The following is a 15325-nucleotide window of genomic DNA, read 5'->3' on the forward strand; positions in this document are numbered from 1 at the left end:
ATAACATTTACAACTAAAGTGTATAATTTATATCATTCCAATGATGACAAACTGGCTTCTGGGGGAAAGTAGGGAACGGATAATCAGGAGGGAGGGGGATGGAGCATGTTTTTGTTTCATTTGTTTATTTTATTTTATTTTCATTGTTTTATTTATTTTTTTTTTCATTTTCGTTTTTAACATGACCAATTAGTTTAACATTTTTCTGTTCAAAATAAAAAAAAATAAAATGAATGCGTAAAATGTTAAGATGAAACTTGAACAGTTATTTTTTTAATATTTGATAAGGGATCCAGTTGCGCTATGATGATCTTTTTATTTATATGCATCGAATATAGTAATGCATCATGGTACTTATTTAGTCCGACATTTTATTACGGTAAAAATACTAATATTATCCCGTGTTTTGTATGAAGCTATTATATAACATATCTGAATTTTATTCCTATTATTACACAAAAGACTCAAATTTCATATTAATGTGCTAAAACATTCTGCATTACTGCAGTACGCATTTATTAGTTAGAGACTTCAAATGGAGTTCCCATATGAAAAGATAAGTTTCGACAAAAGAAGTATTGTTGGATTCGGTAACAATTCATACAATGATGAGGTTTCTCTACCTCCGGGTATTTGCGGAAGACGACAGCTACTCCATGGATATTTACAGCCTTGCCATGGGTATGAACCGGGATCATCTTCCGACCAAGGTAATCGTGATTACCTCAGTGTACAAGGATCCATCAGAAGTAATCCGCAAATCGATAAGGTATCATACGAACTTCCCGATTCAAAAGGGGGTAAATACATCATATACAAAGGAGAAAGGAGACATAACAATAGAAATCAAGGAGAACTTACTGATGTTGATGATATTCGCATCTATTCAGAAATAGGAGAATCAACATTATTTAGGAAGACTGATCAGACAGATTTTGATAAAAGAGAATATGTAAGTGGTAAAATAAATATGATATGTGTATCATTTTAGCTCGCATTTACCAGTGTGGGCATAATTCTAACTGCCTGGCCTCCATACTAGTCTGTCGTCTATCAGCGTTTAATTTTACAAAAGATCTTTCCACGGAAACTTCGAGGTCCATTGCTACCTTTCAATTAAATTATTTAATTTAAACAATGTATACGATACCGTCTCTCACGAATGAAAAAGAACATCAGTTAACTACAGGTATTATTTCTTATCTTCAAAAAAAAAAAAAAGTAGATAAAACCTGAAGAAACGAATATGTTTAGAACGCCATGCACCACCTACATGTACTGATCAGACAGGTTTTGATCAAAAAGAATATGTAAGTGGTAAAATAAATCTTTCTTTTGTGACAAAATCTGCCAGGCGACTCACATCATGAAGTCTTTACATAAAGGATAATTACAAATTACTATAGATAGGCAGAAACTTTTAAATCAGCAACAGGAATGGATGTTTACGTATTCGACATAGCCAAAGTGCTCAGTCGACTCCTTATAAGGTTAATGCCCTTAATTGATGATTTTCACCTACTTTAGTAATTAGCAGTTTATAAATTTGAAAATGTAATAAGTAAACAGATTTGTTAGTCGACTCCTAATTTCAGTTCGCCTTTTAAAATTATTTTTTGTGTATGAAGTCAACAATAGTATGTAGAGAGATACTTTATTAAAATTTGGTACAAAACAATGATTTGTAAATTACAGATGAAATAGTCATGAAATCAACCAAAAATCGTATAACCTTAAATTTAAGCTTTTAGCACCAGTTTCATTTTGTGAGACATGTGATCTTATAAAAAACTAAGTCGTTTCGGGCGTTTACAGTCAGGACTCTACTTCGTCAAAATTATCTCCCCATTACGCCAGTTTATTTTAAAATCGTAGAAATGGAAGCCATTGTAGGGATGACGCGCTGTCAATTTTGCTCTCGGAAACCGATAAATTTATCCACATTACACCATTACGATCCTTATATGTCAGTTATATTTTAAAAGACAAATGTATCAACTAGCTAATGAGCATCAGATAATGATCTTGTCTGCATGGATTAAACTTAAAACTATTGTTTGATCGGTTGTCAAGTGGAATTTTCGAAACTTCATAAACATTTTAAAAAATTCTAATTATTACTATTTCGTGGAAGGGCAGACTAGATTTTTTTAGTGGTTGAAGACTATAAATCCTGGTTATTACACACAAAAAATTATAATTTTTCGAAGATATGCACTTTCATCATCCAACTTGAAAGACTGTCGTCAAGTACTTTCCGTAAAATAAATAGCTATTCGAACACACCTACTCTGTTTTTGTGATTCATAAGATAGGTATTTCACTTGACCCATATATTTCATCTTTTAGTACTGTGATTTTTTTATGTTATAAAGTCAACCTGTAGCTTTGAGATATAAAAATGATAGAATCTGAAGCGAAATGATGTATGAAATATTCTTGCTTTGTACGATATCAAGACAAAATATTCAACTCAAACACGCCCTAACATAAAAAGGTGCACTCGATTCTCTCTTTTCGATACAATTGTTACCCATTTTTTGGAATTTTTTCTTGAGTCACATAATGGAAGGGCAGACACGAAAATTTCTGAACTAATAGATTGATATGTTTTCCGTCCGTGGTAAAAAAAAAATTTAAATCGGAGGTTATGCATTTTCTACATCCAACTTGAAAGATGCCCCATGTCGTCGACTTGATATCTAATTACTTTGCTAAATTATGTACTAGATAAATTGAAAACTTATGCAAAGGGTGTTTTTAAAATAAAACACTTCGTAATTGAGAAGAAAATTGTAATTTTGTTTGTTTCTATTAACTTTTAAATTTTTTTGTCACTATAGTAAACATTACAGTAAGCATTTATCGCCTTCTCTAACAAAGAGCTTCGATTCTTTTGTTCTATTTCAACCGGGTTTCCAACTCTTTATACTTACTATCCAGGATCGGTTTGTTGAAGAACCATAACATCCTGTGAATGCCACGTGTCACAATGGCTCTAATTGATCGCGTCGAAATATTATCCCTTGTCTGCCTGTACGTCCTCGGTCATTAAGGCTAATTGGAATAAAAAGGCTTTTTACTGTTTAGGTAGAAGAACCAGTAAACAGTCATAAGAAAGAAAAACACAAGAAATTGAAATACTCACCTTGTTCACCTTGCAGAATTATTGTCCTTATTACGATTACAGTTATACTACTATCTGCCTTTGGCTCTGGAGTGTATTTTTTTATTCTGAGAAATCTCAGTGAAGGTTTGTATATTTTAAATTATCTTTGTAATCAATATTTCAAATTCCTATACGTACGTGTGTGTATCCAGTGGTATCAAAAAAGTTTTTCATTATCTTGAGCATGATCAATTTTAAGAGTCTTTATTAAATTGACTCACATAATTATATAAGCTACATGTATGTTAGCGGTAGCATCATATATTCTCATAGAAATTAAAAATTGAAAATGTAAATATTCCAGAAATCAATTCGTGACTGCTTGGTTGGAATATCAGTTTATTGAACTTTTTTTTATCAACAAGTTATTGCATATGCCAAGGTAACAGGTGAATGAAAAATAGAAATTAAACTAAAATCTGTTGAGCTGTTTTTCTACATACTTTATTTCAGATGATAAACTTACTTCTTTGACAGAAACGATAACAACCAAAACCATGGATACGTCAACAACTGTGCCACGTACGTTTTTAGAAACGGAATTCAGTACGAAAGCGGAAACAACAGTTTTCCCTCACCACGGTCTTCTTTACTTACAACTCTAAAAAAATCATGAAATATCGTCTACAAAACGAACATTGTACATGTGAAACAAATATGTGGAATATGGGATCTTTAGTGCTCTTCAACCTCACTAGTGTTTCCTTTGTAGACAAATGCACAGCGTCTGGCGTACAAAATTTGAGTCCTAGTGTTTAAGATGAGTTTCTGATAACCACTAAATTAACCCCCAAAAAACAAAATGTGTGACTTTTTTGTTTGCAAGATATACAAAAAATATATACGGATTTTAAAATATTATTTAAGTGTTACTTCCGTTTGCTCAATATGCAATGATAAAGAAAATAGCCATTATTCAAACCTCGCATGTTATACCAGATGTACCTAAATCATCAATCTACTCCTTATTGGAGTCATTGTAATATATTGAATGACAAGTGTTAACAATTTAACCAACTCTATTGAAGAAACAAGATCAAAATAAGATCTACGAACACATCGAATGACCGAGGTCATTTCTCGACTCCATATAGGAGTTATTGCCCTTGAATTTGTATTCTTTTTTTACAGATTTTATGATTTCGTTTGCAAACCTTAACAAATATTCTTTTTGCATTCGATCAATTGTATGCTGTTAATCGATATATCGTAAACTATATAATTCTTGTCAAAAATATATAAAAAAAAGATAATATTCAAATTTATGTAAAAACAAAGTCTGTTTATATTATTTAGAAAAATAAATGTTGCAAAACAACAGAAAGTAACAAAATACAAAAAATAATATGTGTTATTTCTAATGTATATCAGACGACGGAACTATTTCTTTGCCAACAGAAACATCGACAGCGATGACAACCATGGATAGGACATCAACTGTACCAGTGTCACAACCAAGTATGCTTGTTACCATTACCACTAGTGGGAAAGCATCAACTGAGACGTTTACCAATCCGGCTTCTTCACTTACAACATTCACAGACGAAGAAATAACATCAACAAAAGGTACCACCTATGTTTAGAATCGAAATGTTGTGTTAGTAACGTCTTTATACAGTTTATTCAATAGAGCATGTTGTAGATAAGCTTTTATTCAAACTATGGTGTTCCTTTTTTGTTACCTATTGAAGAATAAACGTATGATATACTATCTTACTCCGCCCGTTCTTTTTAAAACACTCTGCACGATAACTCTAGTTTACATTAACCAATTATCTTGTAACAATTTCATTGTTCCCAAAAAGGGCGTTGGTGTTTTTCTTGAGGTATTGCACTTTTCATGGAATCATGGTTATTTTTCCATACTCAAAAAGAAAATTATCCTTTGTAATGCAACCATTGTATACCTTTTCTTTTAGAGATTAGCTCATCGCAAGCACCAAGTTTAACAACACAATCTTACTGTAAGTACCTCCTTGTTTTTAGAAGACATTATAACATTCTGAACAAAGGACTCTAGATAGAATTCGAAGTTCCTTTTATAAAAGCCATTAAACAAATTGTTTCTCAATGCTAAAGTCGACGTCACCTTTACGAAAATTTAAATGAAGTTACAAAATATATGTCAGAAATACCACTGATATGATCCACCGTTGATAGATAATTAGCCATAGGCTGTCCTCTTTTTTCCTATATTGTGACACCAACAAATTCGATTAATGCCCAGTTGACTCACATGTGAGTGACTTTTAATCATTCTCTGTGATACTGGGTAAGAAGGTAAAACTGAAAATTTATTCAATTCAAACCAAGTAAAAACATTAAAATACTGTTCAACTTAAATTAAAAACAACATGCTTTTGTTGCGTGGTATGGGCCAAATGACATCGAGTTTTCTTTTATCAGCATATCGAAATGTGTCTTAATATCTAACCCTTCCAAGGTAACTGATGTTAGGTCTCTGTTTCTTAACCTAATTATAAGGTCTTTCAAAATGGGTTTTGTTGATTGGTGTTTGTCAGTTCGTATTTATTTTCTCCGTAAGAGTGTTGAGTGTATTATTATGTGTGTGTGTGTGTGTGTGTGTGTGTTTGCCCTTTTATCATGTCGCCCCTTTTTAAAACGTTGTCTCAAATCTCATTTTGGACAAGCATAATTAAAGGCCAAATACTTTCATAATTACAAATTACATGTGTTGCTAAATGTGCAGTGCATATAATGCAAACATGAATAGGTCTTATTATTATTCTTAAGTGACGTATAGTTGATACTTTCCACTAAACGGTCATTTAGATCATCACGTCACCTGAAAAGTCTGACCACTAAATTGTTTAGTCATCTTCTGCCTTCATTATAATTTCAGTCTGATCCACTGCGTAAAATTCACTATTGTTTTAAAAAATCACTTGCGGTCAAATTGGTTCTGTTCAGTAGTTGTTTCATCATTTCTAGGTGATGTTAATAGGCACTGGTTTATAACAGCTACCTTACTTTCAGGGATTCTTTTTTCCCTTTGAGTTCGGCATTTTTGTCATTTTACTTTTTCCTAAACATAGACAGAACATATCTCAATTGTCTGCAAGGGAATTGTTTAATCAGGACTAAATTTACTACAGTAAAAAGATCTCAAATTGAATGAAAGACAAAAAGTAACTTAATTATTGATTGTTTTTTATTGTTTAAAGAGGTGTTCAGATCAAAAAGACCGTCTCAGATCGCAATTCGCGTTCCGAACCTGTCAATTTCAGTTCGACTGGTATATTTGTTTGTTCAAAATATTCATTTGAAGTCAAATTTGTTATATCTGTGTTTTTTTTTTTTTTTTATCTTTTTGACTGTGATAAAAAACATGTATCTTTTTATTTGCTTAAAGGTTCGCCTACTGGTAATACGATTTTACAACTAAGTCCTGACCAAATTGCCAATCTTGGAACGTACAGAAGTTGGTTTCTTCATAGTTGCGAAGCCGACATTGGCTATCCAGCAGGCGATCTAAGCATTGAAATCATGAAGTCAGGAGACTTAGAGTTCAGAACATTAGATGTTACAATTGAAAGCTCACAGGACAACAAAACATCATGCGAAATTCATAGAAAAATAGAGTTTGGGATACTATTTACATCTGATATGGAGAAGGCTATAATCAGATGCAAAGTTATGAATACATTCTTCAAAAACTCTTCGGAATTTTATTCAAATAATGAAACTATTTTACTTATACCAGGTAAGATTACTTGTGTACATGATACGTCAAGCAATTTTAACATTTTATACTATATTTGATATGGATAACATCTGTTATTGACAACAAATGCAAAAGATATCAAAGGAACATTCAAACTTATAAGTAAAACATAATTTAACAATACAATGACATTTATTTTTCAAGTCATTTATATTAGAAATATTAGCTATTGCACCGTAAATCTAAACGTTGGCGTGGCGTGTTCCATCTACTCCCAACCTAATTATATACCATTTACATTTCTAAAGCATATTGCTTTGATAATCTATTTTGCACAAATAATGGAAGACGAGACCTTTACATAATTCTGATTATCCTTCTTTGACTAAGAAAAACAAATTGTCACGTAATAATAATATTTTATTCATGTTTAAGGTGATTAATTTCTTTCAGGTGATGCGTGTAAGGATAACACTGTATCCCAAAGCCATCGTGTACATCCTACAAACTGTCATTATTATATTGAGTGCCAGAATAAAGTACCATATGGTCGGGCCTGTCAGTACGACCATTGTTTTGGAATATACACCGTAGAAGTGTGCAGTAATTGCAATGACGTTACATGTCCAGCAACAAGTAAGAAAAAGATGGCTTAAAAGAATATTAAATAGGTGTTTAAGAAAACATTAGCATCACATCTTGCTAGCCCTCGTTTCTTATGTTAATTTAATGCGCACATATATTTTGCAGATTGTTTTTAAGATAAGCTAATGTATTTCATGGAACCAAAATAACAAACTACCCAAATTTGTTTGAAATGATGAACACACTGTCATTATTAAAGAATTTAGAAATGAAAGAAGAAGGTATAATACACGAACAATTTTTTATAAAGTAACCATGGTAACTTAATAGCCGAATGAATAACAAATAGTTAAAAAACTGTGTAGCTATACCAGATGCATGATCAAATTTTGAATATTTCCGTAATGCCTATTAATATATTTAACTGAATTGAATCTCTGTTCCGCGTCTTTGTTGTTTGCATCTGTTGTTTTAAATAAAGAAAATTAACGTAATTGATTCAATAATATTCCTCGTAGGAATATAGATTAGTTTCTATGATTAATTTAAATCCACGTATGGTTAAAGAGTTTTAACTTTTAAAGCATATTTTACTGATCTACGAAACATATAAGTTTGTCTGATTCTTAGGCATAAGAATACCAAGTAATCGTATGTACCAATAACACTCAATACAAAATGAAGTAACTGAATTGCAAAGAATGTTGAAATTATAGACATGCTCACTTAAAACAATAAAATATATAAAACAGTTTTCTCACTTAAATGTGTCGTTTAATGTTTCGTTTTTAGCTCACCTGGTCCACCGGGCCAAGTGAGCTTTACTCATCACTTGGCGTCCGTCGTCCGTCGTCGTTAACTTTTACAAAAATTTTCTCCTCTGAAACTACTGGGCCGAATTCAACCAAACTTGGCCACAATCATCATTGGGGTATCTAGTTTAAAATTGTGTCCGGTGACCCGCCAAACCAACCAAGATGGCCACTATGGCTAAAAATAAAACATATGGGTCAAATGTATATTTTGGCTTATAACTCTGAAACCAAAGCATTTAGAGCAAATCTGACATAGATGAAATTGTTTATTAAGTCAAGATCTATCTGCCCTGAAATTTTCAGATGAATCGGACAATGGGTTGTTGGGTTGCTGCCCCTGAATTGGTAATTCTAAGGAAACTTTGTCCGTTTTCGCTTATTATCTTGAAAATTATTATAGATAGAGATAAACTGTAAAAAGCAATAATATTCAGCAACGTAAGATCTACAAATAAGTCAACATGATCAAAATGGTCAGATGACCCCTTAAGGAGTTATTGCCCTTAGTAGTCATTTTTTACCAATTTTTCGTAAATTTTTGTAATCTTTACAAAAATCTCCTCCCCCCCCCCCCCAGAAACTACTGGACCAAATTTAACCAAACTTAGCTACAATCAAATCATTATTAGGGTCTCTAGTTTAAAAAATGTGTGCGGCGACTCGGCCAACCAAGACGGCTGCCATAGCTAAAAATAGAACATAAGGGTAAAATGTAGATTTTGGCTTATAACTCTGAAACCAAAGCATTTAAAGCAAATCTTACAAGGGGTTGACTTTTTTATCTAATAAATATCTATCTGCCTTGAAATTTTCAGATAAATTTGACAATTGGTTGTTGGGTTGCTACCCCCCAATTGGTAATTTTTAAAGAAATTTATCCGTTTTTGGTTATTATCTTGAATACTATTATAGATAGAGATAAACTGTAAACAACAATAATGTTTAGCAAATTACGATCTACAAATAAGTCAGCATGACCGAAATGGTCAGTTGACCCCTTAAGGATTTATTGCCCTTTATAGTCAATTTTTAACAATTTTGATGAATTTGGTAAATTTTGGTAAGTTTTTACAAAATGTTTTCCTCTGTAACTAAAGGGCCAAGTTCATTACAGAGAAAATTGTAAGTAGCAAGAATGATCAGTAAAGTGTGATCTACAAACACATCACTATCACCAAAACACAATTTTGTCATGAATCCATCTCTTTCCTTTGTTTAATAATGCACATACACCAAGGTGAGCGACACAGGCTCTTAAGAGCCTCTAGTTATATAATAATAAAAATATGATTACGTGTAATTTCATTTTTTTTAATTTCTAATTTTTTTAGATGACTCCTGTGCAAATGCGATAACCCTTCAAAAGGTAATATGCCAATAAAGTAACCATGGTAATGTAGCTTGTATTTCAGTATAACAACCAGATGTCTAAATTACACATTTTAAACGGGTATACAGAGTAAATGTAATTAACACCCATCGAAATTAAAGTATTGAATCATAGTACATGTATTTAACAAAATTTCGAAAACATAAGGCAAATAAACCAGTGATGAAATGAACAATTATCTATAAGTGTTCAATTTTGAGGTAAATATCATATTTCGACCAAACATGACTAGCTTTCCGCCCATTTTCTGTATATGATTAACTTTATCAAAACAATGTTCCAAATTAGTAACCGTTAAATAAAGGATCGTGTGAATATAAAAATACGAAGTTATGGTATGACTTCCAATGAGACAACTCTTCACCAGAGGCAAACTGACATAGAAGTTAACACATATTCTGTTCTGATCATAGTATTTTATATTAAAAAAAAGACATATTCCTTTTACATCAGAAAACAGTTAATATGACAGTGCACGCTGATCAAATAGTTGGTCTAACTTCTCCAAGAATTTCAAATCTCCATACTTGTACTGGTAATGTTGGCAATCCACCAGAGAACATAGAAGTTGAGATACGGTTGGCAGGAGACTCAAATTATCAAAGAATATACCCAAGTTATACAACCAAAACAGACTCAACAGTTAACTGTGGAATTACAAGAGTCCTTAAGTTTTGGATTGGTTTTACTACGGTAATGTACAATGCAACAATTAGATGTAAATTGACCAACGACCTCAATCCAGATGATTCGCCGGCATATTCTAATCCTGAAATGCTTTATCTGGTTTCTGGTAAGAATAAATTGATATTTGATAGGTTGTGTTTTGCAAAACAATAAAACCAAACAAACGTTTGGTCTATCATGACTTCATGTGATCAGAAAAAAATTGAGAAAGGAAATGGGGAATGTGTCAAAGCGACTACAACTCGACCATAGTGCAGACAACAACCGAAGGCCACCAATGGGTCTTCAAAGTAGCGAGAAACTCCCGCACCCGTAAGCATTACCGGCACTTTAAAATTGGTTGAGGTATTTTGAAGTTAGTATACGATAACAAAAATCATGCATTTAAACATCATCATTTTTTACAGAGTCTATCCGACATCTTGTATTTAGATGGTTAGCTTTTTACGATATATTTTACCTTGTTTGCTAGAATACTAGGATATTCAAACAAGATAACAATTTTAAGTCATGTTAAACATATTGCACGTGACATAAATATTAACAATGAGAGGTTGTTTGGGGACAAATGAAATTACAAGAAAAAAAAGTATTTATTTGTGAGTATATTGTTCGTAGTGGAGTGACTAAGCCAACAATTTTAATGGACCACCCTACCTGCAGGCTAAATTATGACGTTTTGGAAAAAGAAATGTTTATTCTTTAATTTTTGCCTGGTCGTAGACTTGAGATATGGTGCAATTTGTTTTAAAATAAGGTCAAAGGTTAGTGATTGAGTTTTTCACTATTGTCAATTTATTTCACAAGAGGTTATAAAAAATATCCAAATAATATCAGACATGTAACTTATCAAGAAATTTATAATGAAACAAACGGTAACACTTTATTTTCAACTTAATTTGAAAATAATGAAACCACCAAATGCCCATTTGTAAGGGAATTCAGACTAGCAACATTAAGAAAATAGAAGATGGAACAACAACCGACTCTCAATTTATTTTTTTACATCGCATGTACTCCTACAGATATATTTCTGAATGTTGCGGCTTTTGAAAAAAGAATCGAAGTCAATTTGTTTTGATGTATAGTTATTGCCAGTCACAAATATTTCACAAAGCAATTAAATCAAATGAGTTTAATGATGGACTAAAGTTTCAGCGTATATTCTAGCTGTATGAATTTTAAGGTTTTATGTGCCTTTGCCTTACAAAAGCACACATGAACCCCTCATAAAGAGGGGTTGTATGGGGTGTTTTAACAAATGGCATGACAACTTTCGAAAACCTGACACCAGTCATCATTTTCATCGTCGTCTTCTTCCAATATTGCTCCGTGAGTCAAATGATTTCTACAACCATCAGACCCTTCACATGGACAAATATTGGTACACGCGGATTTCTGTTGGTTCAATACTTTTTTATTGCAAGCTGTTTTTCCCTTGCACGCATACGTACAAACAATGTCTTGAAGGAAATCTACTGACATAGGTCCCTAAAAGAAAACCGAGAACAAACCGTTTTACCCTCTTTCCAACCAGAGTCTTTGGAATCGAAAGTATGATCACTGGTTTAGCAATATGAGAATTCATCCAAACTTGCGTTTGAAGCATTGCTCGTTGGATGTGCTGTAAAAATGAGTTTTCACATGGGGGAATTTTCACAAGATCCTGGCATCCTTTGTGGCGGAAAATTCCACTCTTAGCTCGTTTAGATCATCATAAAGATACATGGACTTTCCCTTCGGATCATACAATGAGGTGATAAATGCACTTCCAATGCTGACTGCGATTCCTGATCTCCCGCGTTTGAAAACTTAACGGAAGAGGGTATTCATCACTTAGGTGTTGACATTAATATCAATTATATGGTAATTTTTATAAATTTACCGTTTTCAAACGTATTAATTATTCGAAATACTAGTACAAGGATTTTCTTATCACAAGCATAGATTACTTAAGCCGTATTTGGCACAACTTTTGGGAGTTTTGGTCCTCAATGCTCTTCAATTTTATACTTGTTTGGCTTTCTAACTATTTTTATCTGAGCGTCACTGATGAGTCTTATGTAGACGAAACGCGCGTCTGGCGTATCAAATTATAAGCGCAGAAATACCAAAGACAGAACAGATGTATCTAGGTTTTCCATAAAACAAGACACAATCTTCCCGTAAACATCAGAATAACGAGGAGGTCCATATCGTTCTGTTGGCTTGTCGAAAGGTAAACATGTCATAATATTTGTATTCGAATCTTTCAACGTCAAAGATCTTTCTAGTCCCCGTTTCACCTTTATGTAACTTATGTGGGCGTTTGATGATTCGTTTTGATACTGAAATACAACTCTACCCAATGAGTGAAATGTATTTTTACCATCGATTGTCTCAGCATTTAAGTCAATATTTTCTGCTCCCTCCTGTATAATACGACCACCTTTTCTAAATAGAGCAATACCATAAGGTACATAGGACATGTTTTGGATTCTGTTTATTTCCAAATACTAGTTCGATATCTACGTACTTAAGAATAGGATACACAAAAAAATGAGAGTTTAGAGTTTCAATAAAAAAAAATAGAGCCAAACTCATGGTGTAATTGTAATGCCAAACCGAGATGAAATGGGGTAAACAAGTTTATGTTTAAAGCAAGTATTCATTCTGTTATTGTCAGGACCTTTCGCAGTTTGTCGACGGGAAGTTCAGAAGCATTACATCAATCTTTCCATGAGCATCAGAATAACGAGGAAGTCCATATCATATTCATTGATCTATAATGCAAAGTTAAAAATCCTCATTAAAGTTAGTTTATTAGAAACTCTGATTTGGAATGGCTTCAAAACTTTACAATAGGCAGTTTAAAACATTTAAATTCGGAAAATCATGAAATTATCAATGTAATCTAAATTTACAAATGTTGTAACCACTTCGTTAAAATAATACAGAGTGTACTTTCGTTTAACTGAGTGAAAATGGGAAAAAAATAAGAAATTTTTAAAACTATTATAGTTTTACAATATAATATATATAAATAAACAATTAAAATCTGTATAAAATGCAAAATCATATGTTAAAAGACAAAAACAAAGTGACAAAAATCAATTTTTTTCGAATGTTGAAATTTAAAAAAAAATCCAAATATCTTTTTTCTTTCCATTTCATAAAAAACTGCACCGCAGAAAATGTCTACGAGCGGGCGAAAAAGTTAGCTTAGGGTATTGGCTTTGCAAAATAATCGTTTTTAGCCTGCAGGTATGCCGGTTCATTAAAGTCGTAAAATAAGCACATTTTTCTTCATCTGTCACTCCACTATCGAGTTTGATTATACTTACATTCCGATCAAATGATTACATGCTTTTTATAATATATTTGCCTGATCTACATTAACAAACAAACACTTAGCTTTTACTGAGGTAAACAACGTCTCATGATTTTATTTGTTATAAACGTTACCTGATATTGTCAGGTCAGAGGTTAACAAAGTATAATTGAATGTGTTAATAGAGAACTAGATTTTATCAATATAGTACTCGAAAGAGCAACCAAATCTCACGTGTTTATGAAGCGATTTGGTGTTGTTTGTTTTTATTCTTCTTTATGCTTATTTTTGATGTACTTCTCATTATGCTATTTGATTTTACTTTCGAGTTTTTACATTGCTTATACATGTATATGTTTATCAAATCTTCTACTGGAAATACTTCAAATTGCAGAAATCACACAAAATGTCTGTCTACTTTTTCATTTATATTTAACTTCTGAGAACCGATGATTTTGTTATCACGCAAATACTTTAAACTTATAATTTCAGACGACTTTTGTTACCAGAATTATAACTTGACCACAACTAACAAATATCACCATCCGACAACCTGTCATAGATTTGTGACTTGTGTAGGGAACGAACCATACGTCAATGCATGCCCAAGTAGTCTTTGCTTCAGTTTAGAAAAGGATTATTGTGATCATTGCCCTACAGTAGAAACATGTCCGTAATGAAACCGACTACCAAACATTTAATTTATTTTAATTGCTGTGTATGAGAGAGCATTTTCAGTTTCAAAATATATACTATTTTACTTGTAATTCACCTTCTATAAATTGTACAAAGTATTCATATATTTACGAAATCAACATAATATTCAATATATATGACCCATACTATGTATTTTTTAGTTTTATTTTTACATTGATACCAGGATTATTATAATTTGCTGACACAAATTAAGTTTGGTTAACAATATAAGAATAAGGATGTAGTATGATTGCCAATGACACAGTTCTTCGCAAGAGACCAAATGACACAGAAATTAGCAAATATAGGTGGCCGTACGACCCTCAACAATGGAAAAAGTCCATTCTGAATAGTCAGCTATGAAGAGCCCCGAAATGACAACTGTTAAAAAATCAGATGAGAAAACTAATTGTTTATTTGTGTACAAAATAACGAATGAAAAAAAAAGTAACACAGCAATAACCGACAACTACTGAAAAAAAGGCTCCTGACTTAAGACAAGCACATACAGAATATGGCGGGGTTGAACATGTAAATGGGCGCCTAACCCTACCCTAATCCTTGGACAGTGGTGTAACATTACAATACAAGAACTGTTCAAAACAATAAACAATCACTCATTTACAGGCTTTTGACTTTTGACAGACACACATATAATGTAGCGGGGTTACACATGTTAGTCATCACCCAACCCTGTCCCTAATCTCGGACAGATATGTAACAGAACAACATAAGAACCATACAAATTAGTTGAAAAATGCTTACCTCATCAGATGGATACAAATAGAAATACATCTAACAAAAACACAGAGTGGACAAGTATATTTAATTTATCAATATTATAAACTAAACTTGTCTTTGCAATTGGTAATACAAACTTTATATTATTTATTTTTGAATAGTTTTCAATTTTGTGAAAAGCTCATATGCATGAATGCTACAAAATTACAGGCCCTAGTTGATAATCGACACAACTGTATAATGATTT

The 15325-nt window shown here is 32.4% G+C and overlaps 1 protein-coding gene across 2 annotated transcripts in view; it reads left to right on the forward strand.

Moving 5' to 3' along the window:
* Positions 1–426: 426 nt before the first annotated feature.
* LOC139516659 (uncharacterized) overlaps positions 427–15325 on the forward strand; it is a 117558-nt gene continuing 102659 nt past the window's right edge. Inside the window, exons 1-10 of one of the 2 annotated variants that reach the window (XM_071306882.1) lie at positions 438–952; positions 3091–3253; positions 3623–3691; positions 4541–4735; positions 5089–5133; positions 6543–6893; positions 7308–7490; positions 9586–9620; positions 10098–10437; positions 14134–14486. In XM_071306882.1, the coding sequence (XP_071162983.1) occupies positions 536–952; positions 3091–3253; positions 3623–3691; positions 4541–4735; positions 5089–5133; positions 6543–6893; positions 7308–7490; positions 9586–9620; positions 10098–10437; positions 14134–14318 (1983 nt within the window). In that variant the 5' untranslated portion in view covers positions 438–535 and the 3' untranslated portion in view covers positions 14319–14486. Of the gene's footprint in view, positions 953–3090; positions 3254–3622; positions 3692–4540; positions 4736–5088; positions 5134–6542; positions 6894–7307; positions 7491–9585; positions 9621–10097; positions 10438–14133; positions 14487–15325 lie in introns of those variants that run through there. The other variant, XM_071306880.1, reaches the window with a different exon arrangement.

The sequence above is a fragment of the Mytilus edulis genome, chromosome 3 (genome assembly GCF_963676685.1).
Source record: "Mytilus edulis chromosome 3, xbMytEdul2.2, whole genome shotgun sequence".
Classification (NCBI taxonomy): Eukaryota; Metazoa; Mollusca; class Bivalvia; order Mytilida; family Mytilidae; genus Mytilus; species Mytilus edulis.